At 37.3% G+C, this 20,201-nt stretch overlaps 2 protein-coding genes across 2 annotated transcripts; both read right to left on the bottom strand.

Annotated features, from left to right (window-relative positions):
• Window positions 1–325: 325 nt before the first annotated feature.
• On the bottom strand, window positions 326–8,760 carry LOC109009734 (thioredoxin-like 2, chloroplastic). Its single transcript, XM_018990338.2, has 4 exons — window positions 8,267–8,760; window positions 2,756–2,935; window positions 1,367–1,531; window positions 326–710 (listed from the first exon to the last, which is right to left on the bottom strand). The coding sequence occupies exons 1-4, from the start codon at window positions 8,471–8,473 to the stop codon at window positions 573–575; spliced, it is 690 nt and encodes a 229-aa protein (XP_018845883.1). The 5' UTR covers window positions 8,474–8,760; the 3' UTR covers window positions 326–572.
• A 2,401-nt stretch (window positions 8,761–11,161) lies between these two features.
• Window positions 11,162–13,413, bottom strand: LOC109009725 (ectonucleotide pyrophosphatase/phosphodiesterase family member 3). Its single transcript, XM_018990328.2, has one exon. It carries the CDS (start codon window positions 13,135–13,137, stop codon window positions 11,644–11,646), a length of 1,494 nt encoding a protein of 497 aa, XP_018845873.1. The 5' UTR covers window positions 13,138–13,413; the 3' UTR covers window positions 11,162–11,643.
• Window positions 13,414–20,201: the final 6,788 nt, after the last annotated feature.

Below are 20,201 nucleotides of genomic sequence, written 5' to 3'. Positions count from 1 at the left end.
GCCACATCAATGATGTTACCTGACTATTACAAGTAGCATGACTTAATGGAAAGGAGTATCATGAATTTTACCAATGATCTCTTCCCTCCCCCTCTCAATTGGGAAGTTGGTAACAGGAAATTCTCGGTTTATTGCCAGAAGTTGGGATGAAGGAATAATTAAACTGATTAGAATCGACCCTTAGAGTATGGCAGAGGAGAAACCATGTAATAATTCTCAACATGAACGTATGTATGGACATGTCAACATTGATACCAATAGTTCCCTCATGATAGTAATTCAAACTAGTCCTATGATAAAGCATGGAAAACTTTCAAGAGAAAAATAATCACTTAACAGAAATTCCGAAACTGGAATTCCACTGTCACTGAAGTCTTTTTTAGGTGCATAAATAACGGCCAGATCATGAATGGAAAAGAATGCGGGATAGCAACTTCTGCATAGCATTCTTACACGAAAGAAAACGAAAATATACAGAATATGAGTAAATAACTCACTCTAATGAGGTTCACTTGAAGGGCATCATATACAGAAATGGTCATTACAACCGAAATAATCGTATGGAGGAAGCTCTAAGCTGATGTAGATTCTGCTGGTCTGTCCTTCGGAGCTAAGGAAGGTTCCAGTTTAAGATCTCCAACTCCCCTTGGGGGGCCAATGCTGCAACGGGCTGTGTTGTGTGTTAGAATAGCATCCTTTATCTTCTGAAACTGCGAATACATTTACGATAATCAGGGATATTTACTATATGAGGGATGTGGACACTGATGCAAGAGCTTCTAAGAATGAATTGTATAAGATGACTGATTATCGCATTAGTTTAATCTTCTACAATACTAAAGATAGCAAAAAGCATCAACTTCATAATCGGTTTAGATAGCCTTCTTTTTTTATTGGAATGAGCTGGTTAGACTTCTGATAGTCATACAACCCATTTTATGCTATTCTCATGAAACTGACATTGTATCCTTGGACAATTAAAACTCACAAATGGCATACTCGTCCAATTCTGTTACAATTTTGATGGTCAGGACTTAGAAGAACGCACATCACAACTTCATGTCAGTTTAGGACTACAAAGTATAAAATAATTGATAGTTGGACTCTGGAAAGTGTATTTCCTCCCATAATTTTACACATTTTACATGTGTCTGCAGAATTCAGCCATACCCATCAGAGTTTGAAGTAACTGTGAGTTTAAATTGATGGAATCCTAAAATACAATTTCAGCAGAGACAGATATATGCCCTCATAAGATGTTTGCACCTCACCTTCTTTCATTAAAGGTTATGCTTGATTTACTAAGAAGGAAACGAAATGTTTGACACAGGAAAATGCTTGCTCCGGTTGAAATTAGAATACTTACCTTTGCAAGTGAACAAGAAAAGGATTCCAGTTGTCCGTCAGCTCCACGATAGAAGTGGAAATAAGGAAGAACCTTCACGTTCATACTTTTGCACATTGGCTTATTCTCATCAAAATTAACTTTCAGGAATAAAATTTCAGGGTGTTCCTCAGCTGTTCTGCAGAGCTGACAAACCCATTATACAACAAAATTCAGAAGATAGAAAACATCTCAGAACACCGAAACAAATTCCATTAACAATGTGAGACATTGGTAATTAATTCATTCTCAATATTTGCCTCAATTCTCAATATGAAGTAGTATTGAGAGTTACCATTGCAGAACTTTTTTATTCATGGCTTCCTGCATACCAGCGGGAAAAACATCATCTCATTTGGAGGTTTATATCTAATTAAGCTAGAAAGCTGCTTGATCACAGGAAGAAGTGTCATCCACAACATTTTTCCATGGACTGAGGGTATTTGGGTGTCCCAAACAAATCCATATACCAAGTTTGCGAAGTTACTGATTTAGGCTGTAAAAGACAATAGTCAGTTGCTTGGACACTATCCTGGTTGAATTTATTAATTCATTCAAGGAGATCAACACACTCAGCCAGCACATTTGAAAACCTATTAAAAACCACCAATCCCCATGGACATCCAAATTCAAAAAAGCAGGTGACAAATTAGAATTGATGCTTCCTTTTTACCATTCCTAAGCTAAAAAGAAAAGAGAGAACAAGAAACACATGCAGCCAATCATATTTTACAACAGAGAGTACTACAACATGATTCTTTCATTGCCATAGTCTCCACAGTTCAGGCTACCATGAGGGAGCTTGCGTACAAGTCGTGTGCCAGCAGTCTGGACTAATCTGGTACCCCATACAGTCACCAATGTAATAAAATATTTGGCAAGATTAAGGATGTCAAAAGTTTATTACAACCCTGATAGCAGGTAGTACACCTGCAATCTAAATACATACATGCAATCAGGTCCTTTAATATGATGGATTCAGTATAGCAGTGTCGACTACCACCAACTACCACAATCTGATAACATAGAGCTGTCCTTCAAGACTTGACAAACACATTGGCACAGGTGATGGTTTCTAACATGGAAACTCACAACAAAAACACTTAAAAACAAAAAGTTCTCAGTGCCAGACCATGTTCAGTTGCATTTGACATTGACAAGGCATAAAATGCAAAACTTTAGGTCCCCTTATTCCTGTCATAATTTAATGTATCATGTTCTCTGGAATTATTTGCAAGCTTTTAGAAGCAGGATGCCAATAATGTCAGTAGAAGCACATTTCTGTCAACATTGAAGGTTCGATGACATCTATAAAAGAAGAATTATTTACCAATAAAAACAAACATATGATGGACAGATAATGGGAGTTACCTTAGGGAATAGTGCTCGGCAAGAAGCACACCAGGTCCCATAAAATTCTACAATAACTAATCTCTCTTCAGCTTGACTTAAAGCACTCAAAAATTCTTGTGTGGAATGAATATCAACCATGTTTGGTGCATTCTTTTCCCACCATTTTGGTTGGTCAGTCTCAGCCACAGTTGCACGAACCTGCAGTTAAGGATACAAAGCTAAAATCAGTAACCACTAAAAAACCATTCTGTAAACTTCAAAAAAATATCAAGAAAATTGAGAATTTGTTCTAACCCTGCTAATATCCCATGTCAGACTTCAATGAAATGGCAGATACCTAGGTATCTTGCACTCAGAGAAAGGTAGAATGAACAAAGTGACACACTTTTCAAGGGAAAACCACTTTGCAAGTTTAGGGCTTTTTAAAGAGGAAGTGGAACTGAAATTTCCTATAAATAGTGTATATAAGACTACATAGAAAGGAATTAAAGACTACCAAGAATTTGTTCTAATCATTATCCCATTATGTTCGACTGTAGTGGCATTATTGGTGGGCGTAGGTACTTTAAATTTGAAAATGTGGTTGGAGGATGAGGGCTTTGTGGATAGGGTAAGGTTGTGGTGGTCTTCGTACATTTTTTCTGGTACTCCGAGTTTTGTATTAGCTGGAAAACTCAAAGCTCTAAAACAAGATTTGAAGAAATGGAATACGGACGTATTTGGGAACATGGTAATAAAAGGAAGCATCTTCTGGATCAGTTGCAATGTTTGGAGGATAAGGAGTTGTTGGGGGATATATCCGGGGAGGAAATGGAGAGAAAAAAAGGGGTGGTTGCTGAATTAGAGAAGATCTCAGGTTTTGTGGTTGAAGGAATGTGACAAGTGTACAAAAAATTTTCACCAAATGGCGAACTCTCATCGAAGAAATAATGCTATTAAGGTCCTTCATGAAGGTGATAACATTCTTTCGGATCAAGAGGCCATCAAGGAACATATTGTGAATTTTTATGAAAAGTTGTTTAGGGAAGAATACTCTTGGAGACCCAAGTTAGATGGGCTGATTTTTTATTCCATAGACCAGGCAAGTGCAGAATGGTTGGAGAGAGTTTTTGAAGAAGTACTTGATGTGGTTAGAGGAATGACAAGGGACAAGGCTCCGGGTCCAGATGGTTTTTCAATGGCTTTTTTCCAAGCTTGTTGGGACGTAGTGCGAGAAGATATTATGAAGGTCTTTCTTGAATTTCATTCATTTATGAAATTTGAGAAAAGTTTCAAATTAGGGATTTTCGGCCTATTAGTTTGGTAAATGGGGTGTATAAGATTATTTCTAAGATGCTAGCTAATCGCATGAGTGTGGTGATGGAGAAGACTATTTTGAAGTCTCAAAATGCATTTGTGAGGGAGAGACAAATTCTTGATTCAGTTTTAATTGCAAATGAATGGTTGGAGAGTTGAATCAAACTGGGTGAATCTGGAATTTTAGTTAAATTGGATATGGAAAAGGCTTATGATCATGTTAGTTGGGAGTTTCTCTTGTACTTGGGAGATATGGCTTTAGAGAGAAGTGGTGTTCGTGGATGAAGCATTGTATTTCGACGACGAGATTTTCCATCTTGGTGAATGGCTCCCTGGTTGGCTTCTTCAACAGTTCATGTGGCTTGAGACAAGGAGATCCTCTATCTCCTTTTCTTTTAGTCCTAGTTATGGATGCTTTGAGGAGAATGATTGAAGCGGTGGTGGAGGAAAGTTTCTAGTCGGGTTTTGAGGTGGGAGATGAGTCTCGAAGTAACTTAAAAGTCTCTCATCTTCTTTTTGCTGATGACATTTAATTTTTAGTGAGACCAACCAAGACCATCTTCGTTCTTTGAGAGCCCTTTTGTTATGTTTTGAAACTGTTTCGGATCTTAGAATCAACTTATCTATATCTGAAATTGTTCCATTCGACTTCGTTTCGAATATTTCAGATCTGGCAAATATTTTGGGGTGTAAGGTATCTTCGTTGCCTTTGAGGTATCTTGGTCTTCCCTTGGGGGCTCCTCACAAATCTGTTATGATTTGGGATGGGATGATTGAGAAGATTGAGAGGAGGTTAGCTGGTTGGAAAAAGCTATATTTGTCTAAAGGGGGAAGAATAACTTTGATAAAGAGTGCGTTGTCTAATCTTCCAATATATTTTCTCTCTCTTTTCCCTTTACCGGCAGGAGTGGCTAATAGGATTGAGAGGATTTTTTGGAATTTATTGTGGGGAGGTAAAGGGGAGGAAAAAAAGTTTCATTTGGTAAGATGGAATACAGTTTGTCCAACAGTTTATTGTGGAGGTTTGGGGGTGTGAAATTTGAGACTTTTTAACAAAGCACTTATTGGGAAATGGCTTTGGAGATATCATATTGAGAGAGATGCCTTATGGAAAAATGTTGTTGATGTCAAATATGGGAGGATGTGGGGGAGTTGGTGTTCTAATGAAGTAAAAGAAGCGTATGGGGTGGGTTTGTGGAAGACCATTGGATGGGTTGGGGGGAGTTTGTCAATCATGATAAATTTAAGGTGGGGGATGATGGGACAAGGATACATTTTTGGCATGATACTTGGTGTGGGGATTCAGCTCTCAAGATTGTTTACCTTCCCTTTTTAGGATTGCTAGGGATCAAGATGCTGCAGTGGTTGATTCTTTTTCTTGTTTGAATAATAATTTTCAATGGAATGTTGATTTGGTTAGAGATGTGCATGATTGGGAAGTGAATGTAGTCTCTGATTTTTTTGGAAGATTACACAATTTGAAGATTTTCCAGGAAAGGGAGGATAGTTTGCTGTGGGTTAATGCAGGAAATTCCAGATTTTCGATTAGCTCCTTTTATAAGGAGCTAACTTGTCATTGTGCCTATAATTACCCCTGGAAAAGCATTTGTAGAGTTAAGGTACCTAGTAAGGTGGTGTTTTTCTGTTGGTTGGTGTCTCTTGGTAAAATTCTGACCATGGATAACTTAAGAAAGTGTGGAATGTGTGTAGTAGATTGGTGCTTCATGTACAAGAAAGATGGTGAACTATTAACCATCTTTTTCTTCATTGTGAGGTGGCCAAGACTTTGTGGAATGAGATTTTTGGTAGGAGGGGTATTGATTGGGTGATGCCTAAGCAAGTGGTGGATCTTCTTGCACGTTGGAAAGGTTTTGTGGGGAGACAACGTATTGCTTCCATATGGAAGATGATTCCTTTATGCTTGATGTGGTGCTTATGGTCGGAGAGAAATGGGAGGTGCTTTGAAGATAGAGAACGCTCAATGGGAGAACTTAAGGAGTTTTTCTTTAGTACCTTGAGTTGTTGGGCTAAGGCTCTTGTATTGAATGGAGATAATTTTCTTGTTTTGCTTTAGTCTTTTTCTGTTTCTAGTGTGAATGTAGGTATTGTCCTCTTGTATACTTCCTGTGTACTTAGGCTTTGCCTATTCTTGGTAATAAAATTCTCTTATTAATTCCCCCCCCCCCCAAAAAAAAAAAAAAAAAAAAAAAAAGAAGTTTTTCCATTTCAAACAATGAAACTTTTGGATAAGTGAACACGGACAAACTTTATATAAACATTAACAAGAGAATCCACTAAACCGAACACAAAAAAGGTGAAATTCCACTAAAACGTCAACACTGATAGAGAATTCACTGAAAACTTCTAGCTCTGGTCAGATCACATCTGAAAACATCATTGTTAATCAGATCTCACTGCAAAATACCAAAGGACTGATCGGATCTCACTGCAAAACCCAAGGTCAGTGAGATCTCAACTTGAATGGGGCTGACATGGACTATGTTGGCCTTGAACCAACTTGAACTGCAACTGTGTAGGACTGGATTGGAAATGCTGACCCAAGACTGAGTTGGGCTTGACCTATGAATTTCGGTTGGGCTATTTGGCCAAAATCTATGGGCTAGATATGGGCAACCTGACTATTTAAATAACTAGAATAAGTGGATCCAGGTTAGGTACGCCGACCTGAGCCGTGGATATTCCTAGCCCAAACAAGGAAACAGCACAGCAGCCAAACAAGGCTCACCTTGTTCCTGGAGACACCACCAACCATTGCTTTTGGCAGAGACAAATACAGAACCACCACAAAGACCGATAAAACAACCACTGAACACCACAGAGGTCGTCAGAGATCACAGAAGCCACTGATAACACCACAGATTTGCTAAGACCATGAAAACCACTGATAACGCCAGAAATAAACATAAAAAATCATATAGAAGAACCAAGAAACACAGATCACCAAACTACACCAAAATAAATTGGCAACTATTGGCATCACCAAAAACAAACAAACGGAGTTTGTTTTCCCTTCTTTTCTCCTCACACTGGAGATTTTTTTTGGGTCAGATTATCTAGAGCTTCATCAAGGCATTGCATGTGTGGGTGTAGTCCACATGGGCAGGCTGCCATTGAGAGGAGTCTGACCAAAACCAAGATCTAAACGTTTAGTGCAATGGGAAGAAAAACAAAGCCAAAAAATTATACAGAGAAGAGACTAAACAATAATTCTAAACCCTATAATTTCGCTCTGATAGCAAGTAAACAAATGCTAGGCTAGGAATTAAAGCAGAGAGGCTCATTCACTCATTATGGCCCCTCATATCCATTGATACATATAGAGAGACATAGGGACAAAATATAATAGACACCTCTATAGCTTAGCACCTTATGGAAAATGGGCAGGTGTCCCTTCTTGGAGAAGCGAAGCATTCTTAAAGTCAATGAAGAGGAGGAAAATAATAATTGAGTATTTATGAAAGAACGTTCTAAAAAAATGGGATTTCGTGTAATAAGTTTTTGATATAAAGCAATCTTTCCAAATCTTCTCGAGCAGTTCAAGAATTGAAGTTCCGGTATGCCACTCTGCCAGCAAGGAGTGAGAAAACCAAGTGGGCTGTGGTGATGTCAGAAGTTGCACCTATTTGTATCTATTTAGTGATCAGTTTGCTAGTTTCTTTGATCCCACTCGGCATTCCAGTTTTTGGAAATCAAAATTCAAGCAAGAAAATCTATTGACAGTATTCTCCACAAAACCCAAATTTTAAACACATACAAGATAAAAAAAATTATATTTACAAGATGGGGTAAATGACACATCATCTACACTGCTGACATGGCAAGATTTGATTTATAAGAGAATTTAAATCCTGTACTCCACACTTACAAGTAAAAGAACTCAAGTTCTATTATCATGGAATAAAAAACAGAGGTTCAGCAAATTAGCACAAACTAGTCGAAAGTATGGAACTCCTAATTGCCACACAACTCATCATCAAATTGAATACATCGTTTGCTTAATTTTTAGTTTAATAAGTATAAAAAAACACAAAATTTTTCCATAATTACACAAGTAATACCCACAAGTACTCATTAAACCCAATTGAGAACGACATAGAACAATACAAAAATTTCAGCAAATTGAGTCTAAAATTCAATCAATTTCCAGAAATGTAGCACAATAAATGTAAAAAGAACAGAGACATGTAAAAGAAAGAAAGGGCAAGTGCTCACCTGGAAAGAGACCGACTGCTTTCTGGGTCTGAAAGAAAAGCGGGCATAATCGCCAGCAGAAGAATACAAAAGGGAACAAACTCTCTTATCCGAATTCTGAATGGGTTGGAGACCCGGTTGGAGACTATTGAAGGAGGATGCAAAGGAGGTGAGCAGAGAAGGAGAGAAGCGAAAAGAATGAAACGACAATCGAATAACATCCGCCATTTACTAAGAAACGAAGAGAAGGAGAGACAGAGAGACAGAGAGACAGAGAGAGACCGGCTTTAAACCAAAAAAAAAAACTTCTTGAATTCAACGACCTTGAACAGCTACATGAGTTCAAAGTCGCACACAGAAAAAGCCATTGGTGATTGTTCTGAGTTCTCTGCAGGTTCTTGTGTGAATGAAGTGTATGACAGTATGTCGTGGTCTCGCGTGTGGGAGTTGTCTGCACGCGTGTGGGTGTTGTGAACCAGAGAGAAGAAGTAAATCTGTAACAACCCAGCTTCAAGTTGTTCATTATTCCGTGTATCCTATGGCCGCAATTATATTTTTATCTTAAATTTGAGCCTTAAGATTATTAGTTGGACTTTAAGTTGTATTAAATAGTGGGCTTAGGTCCGTAGTCTTGACTACTTGCAGAATGTGCTTTATTATCTTCTTCTTTGTTTTTAAGCTTAGACCCATTACGTGGGTTGGAATCTAAAATAATGGAAAAGAATAAGTTATTTTTAAGATGGAATCATTTCAGAATCAGTTATTGTGTTTTTACTTATTCAATTTTTTTTTTCAGTTTTTAATTTGAGAAATGTTTGGTTTGTAAAAGAGTAAATTCATTAACTAATGTGATTTATTGTGACACATTAATTACAATAAAATTAATTTTATAATCTAACAAAAAAAGTATAAAATACATCAATTTATGAGTTTTACTTTTTATCGATTTTTTTTTACTAACCCAGCACTTCTTCATTAATATTTAATTCTATAACTCATGCCCCGTTTGAATAGTAAGATGATATAGAGATAGTTTTAAATGAAAGTTGAATAAAAATTGTTAAAATATTATGTTTTTAATATAATTATTATTTTAGAATTTGAAAAAGTTGAATTGTTTATTATATTGTATAAAAATTTGAAAAAATTATAATAATGAGATGAGATGAGATGAAACCGTTTCTGTATTCATGTGTCAATGGCCTAAGTTTTTCTATAAATCTCCTATTAATTGTTTTAAAAGAATAATTGTCAAGCTACCTAAAATTTCTATTTTAATAAGTCAAAAATTGGCACATGGCATTTTATGTCCACCTCAACTAGTCCAATAAATGATAATAAAGAATAAATAGCATCTATTGAAAAACTAAAATAAAATAATTTGCGAGAATCAAATTTAAAATAAAAATAATAATAATTTTTTTAATTTTATATTTTCGACTTGGAAAAAATCTATTTATAAGCGGGAGTGGATTCACACTAGCCCTACACATTATTATTTATCAAAATTCTCCAAATAGGGTATCATCATTTATTCCGAATGTTTTCCATATGAGAATTGAGTAAAGCTACTCTCACCGCTTCCGGTCCCGTTATAATTTTTTTAATATTTTTTTTACTTAGTAATTAAGTAAGTATTTTTTAATAATATTATAATTTTTTTTTATTTATTTTTAAATATTTTACAATGTTAAAAAAATACATATATAAAAATTTAAAATAAAAAAAATACAACATTTTACATTATCAGTGGCTCCCAGCGGGGCTGTAGAGCCACCCATGAGAATTTCATAGCTCCTAATTCCCTAAAGCGCCTGCAAGATTATCCTCGTAATAATTTTGAGCTATTCACATAAATCACATTGATATAAATATCTCATGGCAAACTCTCCACCCTCAATTTCATGACACATTGAGTGGAATTAGATCCGTTAGATGAAAGACACGTGGAACTAGATCCGTTCGTTCATGACACATATTGAGTGAAACTAGATCCAGTGATCCTGACCAGACCCAAGTCAAGTCTTTATATTTTGTTGTAGAAGTAAAGGGTATAAACAGGGGAATGTAATTTTTAGTTCCAAACTGTGACAGCAAACCACATCAGAGAGCCACAGATTGGAGAGATTTGTGCCATTAACATCAACTGCCTGTGCTGAACCAACAAAAAACCCAGTCGCCCTTAGTTCATCTTTCATTAGATGCAATCATTGGCGATTCGGACATCAATTTTTGCTAAAAAAAAACTTCAGCCCATGCTTAATTATATTCTTGACATTGCTTTAAGTTCAAGGTTATGGAAGATGGTTTCACAAGATAAACTGCATCACAGCCAAAAATAGAAGTCCCAACAGAAGTCTCCACATACCAATACAAGAAATCAGTAACAGGCAACTAAGAAGCAATCCTGATTCATTGAAAAAAACAAAAACATGATTCTGAGGCTAAAATGTCTTTATTATTGAAGAAAAAGGCTGCTGAAAATGAGAATGCAATGACCTGCTCTCAACACTCTAGAATCAAATGAAAATGAAACTTGAGTCTCGTTGATATCTGCCTTGAATGATATAAAGTTGCAGTGCAGGATCTAAACAGATACTAAGGAGATACTAGATAACAAAATGGATATATTTTCTCCTTTTATGCACAACACAATTACAAAACTGCAAAACTTCAGTACAAACTGTCATCTGCCGATACCAGAATGGATGAGTCACTGTAATAAGAAGTCCCCGAGCAAAAACATTCAGTGGGGTAGACATGCTTATTCAAATTATATTTGTCTGGAAGGAACATCACCAAACAGCACTAATCAGCCAAATATTTATTTATTTTTATTTTTTCACTTTCTTTCTACAGAATGTATCTCAAATCCATATCCATTTGGTAATAAGTGAATTATTCAACATTTTAAAATATAACCAAATGCAAACCCGAGAAGATGAAAAATTGAAAATAAGTAACTACAGTCTACAATCAGATACCAAAGATGATGTTCATCTAGTTCTTGACTAATGCATGCATTTGATATATTCATCCAGAAGATATGAAAATATACAAATGCCAACACGCTACCTCAAATAAAACCTAGATGGCATTTTACAAAATTACACTACATTTTTTTATGCCATTTTCTGTTATTACTTGTGCAGCTTCTAATTGCTGAAAGTCGGACCAAACCAAGTAATACCATTATTTATGTAACTTAGTAGGACTCAACAAGCAGCCTGTGGGGTTCTAGACGTACAACTGATAACGTTAACTCTCTGCAGTGCATAGTCATTTCATTTATAACCATCTTTTCCAGCACATAATCTCATTGCTTCATGATACAAATATATCGCCAGCAATGCTCCAACCCAATGATTTGGACTTGTACACCACACGAGAATGTGAACTTACGGACTAGACAAAAGAATAGACTCTCGAAACAATGCAGACCCATTATTTGATGCACCCTGAATCTTCAGAATAGAGGTGACCAAGTTATATATCTGCACGTTCTCAAAAGATGGAACTTTCTGCCCCCTCGCAAACTGAGGACCATGGCCAACAAAAATGGTCCTCATGGAAAAAACGGCATTGTCATAACCATGTGCTCCACCACATTCTTTCCGCTTCGTCCTCTTCTGCTCAACCTTAAACCCTTCTTCTATCATACCAATTACTGGTGGTATCCTATCACTGGCACTATAATGAAGCCTACTAGGCAGCTCCTCCTTGAGATACACTCTCAAATACTTCCCATTCTCAACCTTCCCAGACTTTAACCCTTGATTCATCTTTGCAACAACATCCGATGGCTCAACACCAGGAGGCGGACGAATTGCCAGCAAAGGCGTGTGCGACAGAACCCAATCAGCTGGAATATCAATCCAAGGGTTCAAATCATCTAGAAAAATAAGCTTTTTATCACATGTACCAACCATCCCGTGATCACCCACCAAAATTATATTAACATCCTCAAAAATACCTCTCTTTTCTAAACCTTCAATCAACCTCCCAATCATCATATCAATTCTAGCAACAGCTTCAGTTATCTCTGGATCATCAGGCCCCACTTGGTGACCCTGATGATCCGGGTCTTCAAAATATAGTGTCATAAACGAAGGAATTTCACCACCAGGCAGATCAAAGTAACTTAAAACGGTATCTACCCGTTCCTCGAAAGGAACCGAGCCATTATAATTCATACAAAACTTATCAGGACATGTCCAAGAACCTTTTCTTACCTCAGACCCAGGCCAGAAATACGTGGAAGCCTTCAATCCGTTGTTCACCACGGTCTCCCATAGAGGCTCACCCAACCACCATTTTGGCTCGTGGCTCCCCATGGTAAAAGCCTCACCAGTGCGTGGATCCAAAAAATGATTGTTAATTATACCATGATAAGCAGGATAAAGCCCAGTCACAATGGAGTAGTGGTTAGGAAAAGTTAAAGTCGGGAAAACCGGAATCAAACCCATCTCGGCCTCGGTCCCGTTACCGATTAAGCGACCAATATTGGGCGTGTCGGTCTTGAATTGGTACCCAAATCGGAACCCGTCGGAGGAAATCAGCAAGACCACAGGGTGTGGGAGCTTTATGAGGGGACGGGCTTGAGTTTCGACATGGGAGGTGGCAGGTGGAGACGCAGAGGGAGAGGAAGAGAAAAAGAGGAAAGCAAAGGCGATGGCGGCGGAGATAGCAACACAGGCGATGAGGAGGAGGGAGATGAAGACGATGGTAGTTGTGTTGGGTTTGTGAGGAGGGTCTGTCGGGGCGGAAGAGGAAGAGTCTGTGTTGAAGGAAAGGAGAGCTGTAGATGGGTTTGATGGGTCTTCTTGGGTTGGTATTGGTATCGGCGTAGGCTTAGTCGATGTAGTCAAAATAGACAAAGAATCAGAACCCATGTTCCCAAAAAAATCAGCACTTTCTCTCAGATTCACCAGGGTTCCTTGTTTGGGGTGAAGGAAAACTCAAGGTTCTGAGATGTGGGTGTTTTTTATGGTTCTTAGAGGGAGATCTTGGAGTGAGATCGAAGGCTTTTGGGTTTGGTTTGGTATGGTTTGGGGTCGCAGACACCGTTCGTCGATTGTTGGGGGGTTGCTATCTAGGATATGGGCGAGGACCGTCTGAGTTGGAAGAGAGGAGGAGCTTTGAGTACGAAGACGGGGATATCCTGAGTACAGGTGTCGTTCATCAGTGGGGATTCACTGGAAAGGAATTCAATAAGGAATGATGTACGGTAGATATTAAGGGCTGACTGGCTGGGTAGATTTTTTTTTTTTTTTTTTTTTTTAAGTGGTAGCTTTTTAAAAGCGTTTTTGTACCACCTAGTTAAACCATCTTTACGTAAGAGAGAAATTGCCGGGAAACCGAGTTGTTTATATCTTTGATTCATTGAAAAAAAAATTAAGGTTGTAAGTTGTAACACCTTTCAGTGTAATAAATGGGGGGTGAAAAGCTTAGAGAAAAAATAAATGCAGGTGAAAAACCTAAGTAGTAGTAACATCTTTCAATGTAATAAATAGAGGTGAAATACTCTTTTTTTTTCTCTATCTAAACCCCTCTCTCTCTCTAAACACGTCATTTTTCGTCCATGAATAAAACCGATCAGAGTGGTGGATACGCTTCTTGGTAAGATCTTTGACATCTTGGGAGACTTTATGTTATGAACTCAGTTAAAAATGCATAAGTTCGTGTAAGAGCACCAAAATGCGAAGCAAGGCAAGCCGTTGGTTCTTCTTCACCTTCGTTTATTTTCGTTATGAATGTTAACCTTAATCTTACATATTTTATGATATTTTTTTCATGTTACACCTTTAGTAGTGCCTTCACTTCAACATGATTGTACAGTTAAATCTAAAAAAACAATCATATTTATTATAGAAACGAAGGAATTTATAGTTAGAAAATATTTAAAAAGTTCCAAAATTTTCAGCTATCTCTCTTCCTCTCCCATGGCTTAAAAGATATGGATATAAAAGCTTAGTGTGTTCTTTTATTTGGGAAGGAAAATTTGTCGATCTATTGCTTTTCGACCACCTTTAACCTACACTCACCATACCATTGGATTCTTAATCTCATCTCATTGATCTACAAGGAGCAAGAAGCGATGCTTCAAAATGGTGGGCGAGTGTGCCTTATGTGTAGTCCAAAGTGACGCATGGGCCCCACACACCCCCAATTTTCATACGTGCAACTTCATACGATTCCTACGTCTCAGATCTTCAAGATCTAACCATCCACGCCCATTCACAGCTGGTGCATGGGCCCCACATGCTGAGTTCTTCATACTCTATGGACCCCTATGATGATGTGAATGTCAACTCTTCCTAAAGCTCCGAGTCGATGTACTCGCCTATCTAAGTCTGTGAAATAGGAGACATAAACCTTCTTTGACTCAGAGTTAGTGGAACCCCATCTATGACAATCTCTCACAGTTGCAGTGGAAACTTTGAGCAAACCCCTTCAAGAAATGTGAAAAAAATACCACATTTATGTTTGGTCTTCCCTTGAACCATATTCCAGTTTATTGACCAAGAGAACACGAGACCTGGCTTATCCTGTTAGCCCCAATTTTTCCCTCATATTTTCTTTATACTTTTTTGATTGTTTAGTACCTAAATTTGATATTTTTGGGGCGATTGTAGGGGTCCCTAACCCCCACCTACCATGCTTTGGATTATTGTAGTGAAATTATTTGCTTAAAAAAAATGGTGAAATACCTAAGCTTTGGTTTGGCTACCAGATCGAACCAAATATTGCACTAACTTCCATCATCTAATATTTGATGAGTTGATGGTATTGTATTAAATAATGGTTCTTTTTGGTCAACTTTAGTCGAGATTAATTTGAGGGGTTTCTAATGTATAATTTAAAAAAGAAACTCAACAATTTGATTTCATAGTAGGAGTTCATAAAATGACGTGACACTACCATCTATTAGTGCCACATCAGCTTTAAAAAACTGCAGGTTTGATTTCTAAGACAACGTTGCCCAACATCCATTTCTTCCCCTCTCCCCCATCATTTTTCATCCAACCCGCCATCCCTCTCTACTTAACTCTTCTATTCATTGTTGCATGTAGCCTTCGATTTTATCCATCGCCGATCTCACATAGGTACAACTCACCCATTATGCTTTATCTCTCTCACTCCCTCCCCTTCACACCTAGGTTTCAACCCTAACCTCTTCCATTTTCTCACCCAACTAAGCATCGCTCCCCCATCTTACCACTAAAACAACACTGCAACATCTTATGTGACACCTAATTATGTGGTTCCTAAAGAATTTTATGGTTCCCTCAATGAAATTCATCATTTTTGCTCTTTTCTCACTTCAGTGCACTTGCTTCTAGTTTACCTACCTCTCAAATCTCATGTTTATCTATTTGCTCTATCAATGCAGGAAGCTTTTCTCCAAGTTTCTTTACTCATGGTGTTAACTTTTTTCTATGTTGCTTATCAGTCTTACTCATTGATTTAACCACCTTAGTTTCCATAGTACAACCTTTGGATATTTTAGAGTTATTATTGGACCATTGGTTCCACATTTTTTGGAGTAGCTTCTTTTGATTCTCTTTCATGCTTAATCTCCTTTGTTTTTCTTATGTTTCAACATCAAATGGCTTCTTTCGCAATTCTATTATAAGGCTCTAAGGCTTCTTTCTCTCTTTTAGACTCTTTATTGGCTATGGTTGACATTGTTTATAGTTTCTCTCTCCCAATCTTTACTTTCACAACCCTCGCAATTTCTTCCAACTTTTTAAGCTTAAGTTACTCAATCTTCTCTAATATTTTCTCTCCTATATATTCTTTATTATAGAACTCATTGGCTACTGTTCTTGTTGTTTCAAGCCCCCCTTTTGCCATCCTACAATTTGATGTGGAATCTTGGGCTCTTTAGTTTTCTCATGAATCCCCTTTTCATAATGTCATTTCTTAAGACCTTTTGAACACTGTTCAATTCTAACTCACCTCTATCTATCTCCTTCACCACAACTTGTTCATTTTTGCCCATTCTCTTAATTTCAGACTTTTTAGATTCATTTTCAATTTTCACTCCATCCTTGCCCCTTTTAGAAACCTTATTCCGTCCCTTTAGAAACCTTGCTCCAACCTTGAAGTTTTTTTCTTCATTTTGGTGAGATGAGGGAGTGACACTTGGCTAGGTGAGAAAGTGGGAAAGGATACAACAGGAATCAAGGGGAGAGAGAAAGGGAGCAAGAGAGAGAAAGAGCAAGCAATTAACCATGCCTAATGGCGTGTGGTTGAAATAGGCGATGGACGATATCGACACTGATGAGCAATAGATGATGGCAAAAATGAACAAAAATGAATGGTGGGCTAGGTGAAGAAATTAGAGGGAGAAATGAAGAAATGCGCATGTTGGGTGGGGATTGTTTCAAAATGCAAAACCTACGATTAATAGTTAACGTGACAGTTTTTTTATACATTTTGTAAAATATTTTTGTGAACCTAGCAAGATTCCTTTTTTATTTTTAAGAAACAAAAATTTTTATTGCTCAACAAAATGGATTACATCAACTCATTCAAGACAATAGATTGAATGCACTCAGGCATTTCCTCAATGTCTAACAAATCTTCATGAAAATTAAAAGCATCTTTGGCAAGCCTATGAGCAGCAATTTTAGCCTAATGTTTTACATGTTGAACCGACCAGTTTGATGACAAACTCAACATAGCTCTTGTATCCTCAATCAGTAAACCAACCTCGCTCCAGTTACTAGTCTCCTTGTGAAGAGCATTTACAACCTAAAGCGCATCTCCTTCAAGGAGAATCTAGTTAAGGCCAAGTTCTTGACTAAAAGTAGCTGCCAGCATAACTGCATAGATTTTTGCTATTAGAGAATTTGCATTCAATACCCTAGTTGCTCGAAGTGTTCCAATGACTTGTTCTTCAGAATCCCTTATAATGACCCTAATGCCAATTTTACCTCTAGACTTATCAATGGATGCATCCCAATTCACTTTGTAGCTTCCTATTGGAGGTTTCTCCCATGGCTGAGCCATCTGCATAGTGTTTGGTCTAGGAGAAAAGAGATTATCTTGAGCACTTATAAATGCTTGTAAGTCGTCCTTAGCCTGCTTAATGAACAAATTTGGATGAGTGAAGCCTTTCCCATGTGTACTGATTTTCTTCTCGTCCAGATCAACTTAGCAATCAGAGTTGCTTCTTCTAATTCATCCACATTCAATTTGTAAAACCACTGATCCAATATCTCCATAAAAGATTCACTTTGCAGGGACATTTTTTGGATTTTGTCGCAACTTTGACTCCAAACACCCTTAGAAGCCATACAACTCCATAGAACATGTCCCACTATTTAAGAGTTTTTGTTGCATATGATGCAAACATCACCTCTTATAACTTTCCTTTTACTTAGATTGGAGAGAGTGAGAAGAGCATTTTTGCAAGCTCTCTAGATGAACAATTTCACAGCATTGGGGACCTTTAGTTTCCATATAGCTTTCTATAGCCCCTTAGAACTTTTTCCTTCAAATTATTCTCTTGCAAATCAAGTTGTCAACATCATCTATAGATGGTATGAAAACAGGTCATTATTTGAATAATGCCATACCATTTGCCCTCTTTACTTCCTATACTGATTGAGATACTTCTTATAATTTCAACTTCTGTGAGAACAAATTTTGAAGGAGATTTTCCTTCCACTATTTAAGATCACCATCTATTAATTAAAATACCTTAGCATCAGCATCTAATCCAATTGTATGGGACTGGATCATATGTGTGGATGGTCTTGGGATCCACTTATCTTTCCATACTTCCACTTTCTTTTCATTGCCAATCCTTCAAATAATTCCTTGTTTCACAAGTTGTTGGCCTGCCATAATACTCCTCCACAATAGAGAGGGTATGCTTCCAAGTTTAGCATCCAAAAAATCAATTTTTGGGAATAATGTGTGTTTGAAGATACAAGTAGCTAGTGACTCAGGGTTCTGTAAAATTCTCCAACTTTGTTTAGCAAACATAGTCAGATTGAATCTCCTAAGATCCCTGAAGCCTAACCCTCCTAAACTTTTTTATAGCCCCAATTGATTACATTGCACCCACTGAATTTTGGAGTGATCTTCAGTGTATCCCCACTAGATCTTCTTCATTAATCTGTTCATTTTCTTCGTAGTTGAAAAAGGTAACAAAATGATCTCCATGGTGTAAGTTGGAATTGCTTGGAGAACAAATTTGGGGAGAATTTCCTTCCCTACTGAAGATAAGAAATTTGTCTTCTAGTTGGACATCTGAGCCCAGATCTCTTCAATGAGAGAGTGAAAAGTTGAGGTTCTTGATCTTCCAATTACTGCAGGTAATCCAAGATATTTTTCATAGGAGTCGTATTTTTAATCCCTGCAATCTTCACAATGTTCTTTTGAATATTAGGAGTATTTCTGCTAAAGAAGATAGAAGTCTTCTCTTTGTTAAGCATTTGACCAAAGGTTTTTTCATAGATTTCTAGTATGTGGATCAAGCGCTCCATTCTAGAGAATTTACTTTGCAGAAGAGAAGGTTGTCATCAACAAATAGAAGATGGTTGATGCACAAATGACTCTTCCCAATTTGAACTCCTGAAATAATCCCTCTTTCCTCTGTCTGGTTGAGAAGAACTGTAAGAACTTCAACACACAAAATGAAAAGATATGGTGACAGGAGGTCTCCTAGTCTAATTCCCCTTGAGGGATGAAAAATTTGCCGTGGAGTCTCATTAATAAGGATTGAGTAAGAGACAGTGGTTATGCAATTCATCAACAAATTAGTTCACCTCTGATCAAAGCCCATCTTACATTACATTACTTCTTCAAGAAAACTCCATTCCACTCAATTATAAGTTTTATTCATGTCAAACTTGAGAGCCATATATCCAAATTTACCATGCATTCGAGTACTCATAGTATGCAAAGCTTCATAAGCTACAAGGATATTGTCAGCTTATCAATCTGTCTGGGATAAAAGCACTTTAGAAGAAGATGTGGTAAAAAGATAAGTAAAAAAGCTTGTGAATACTTCACAAATTCTTGAGGGATCATTGAAAAGAAGGCTTTGGTTGTCCCTTAAGTGAGAAATCATGTTAGTCTTTCTTTTTTTATTTACAAACATGCGATAGAATTTTATGTTCCTGTCACCATGTTGTAGCCATTTATGTTTAACTTTTTGCTTCCATTTTAATTCTTCATCGTCTAGAATTAAATCCACATCCCTTTGTAGTTGTTGGATCACTTCAGTATGATCTCCATCCCTTTGTTAGCAACACCAACATTCCATTTTTTAGGGCCTCTCTGCAATTCTGTAGCTTTGTTTTGATGACAGAGTTTCCAGCTTCTCTATTAACTTGTTAGCCCCAAGCTTCACAAATGGTTCTTGCACAATCTTCTTTCAATGACCAAGCAGCTTCATATCTGAAGATTTTCCTCTTACTCTTTGTGCTGTGTTTTGTGCTTGAGTCTAAAATGTAGAGAGGAGAGTGATCATATTTCTGAGATGGCATAACTAAACAGCTAACATCATTGAAATCCTAATACCATTTAGGATTAGCCACTAGGTAAAATTCTACTCCTTTGTACATTTGTCACTGAGTGAGCAATATTCCAAGCTATCCCTAAAAGCCTCCATTTATTTGTAAGGGCTTCGACTAGCTCCAGATTTTTCATGCTGGTTGGTAATCTTATTAAAGTCCCAAAAATAGATCCATGGTACAACCTCCTCAGGCTTCAGGTGCTTTAACAACCAGTCAACCTCCAAGATAAATCCATATTCCTCTCAGTCACCCTTGCATTGATGTACCATTTAGTATAATTATTTAATTCAACCTCAATACCATGTTTCCAAAGAAAAGCTAAGCCCCTACTACTGCCCAAACTGTCAATAACGAAACAATGATCAAACTTCAATTTCCTCTTTATAAACTCAATTTTATCCTTGGTACATTTTTTCTCC

This window comes from Juglans regia, chromosome 1, assembly GCF_001411555.2.
Source record: "Juglans regia cultivar Chandler chromosome 1, Walnut 2.0, whole genome shotgun sequence".
Lineage (NCBI taxonomy): Eukaryota > Viridiplantae > Streptophyta > Magnoliopsida > Fagales > Juglandaceae > Juglans > Juglans regia.
The sequence above is the reverse complement of the archived record's forward strand: the minus strand, read 5'-3'. Positions and strand labels throughout refer to the sequence as shown.

Coding starts and splice junctions, on each gene's coding strand:
- LOC109009734 (XM_018990338.2), bottom strand. CDS start 8,473: ATGGCGGATGTTATTCGATTGTCGTTTCATTCTTTTCGCTTCTCTCCT. Junction 2,936..8,266: donor AGCAGTCGGTCTCTTTCCAG/GTGAGCACTTGC, acceptor CCTTAACTGCAG/GTTCGTGCAACTGTGGCTGA. Junction 1,532..2,755: donor GCCGAGCACTATTCCCTAAG/GTAACTCCCATT, acceptor TGGGTTTGTCAG/CTCTGCAGAACAGCTGAGGA.
- LOC109009725 (XM_018990328.2), bottom strand. CDS start 13,137: ATGGGTTCTGATTCTTTGTCTATTTTGACTACATCGACTAAGCCTACG.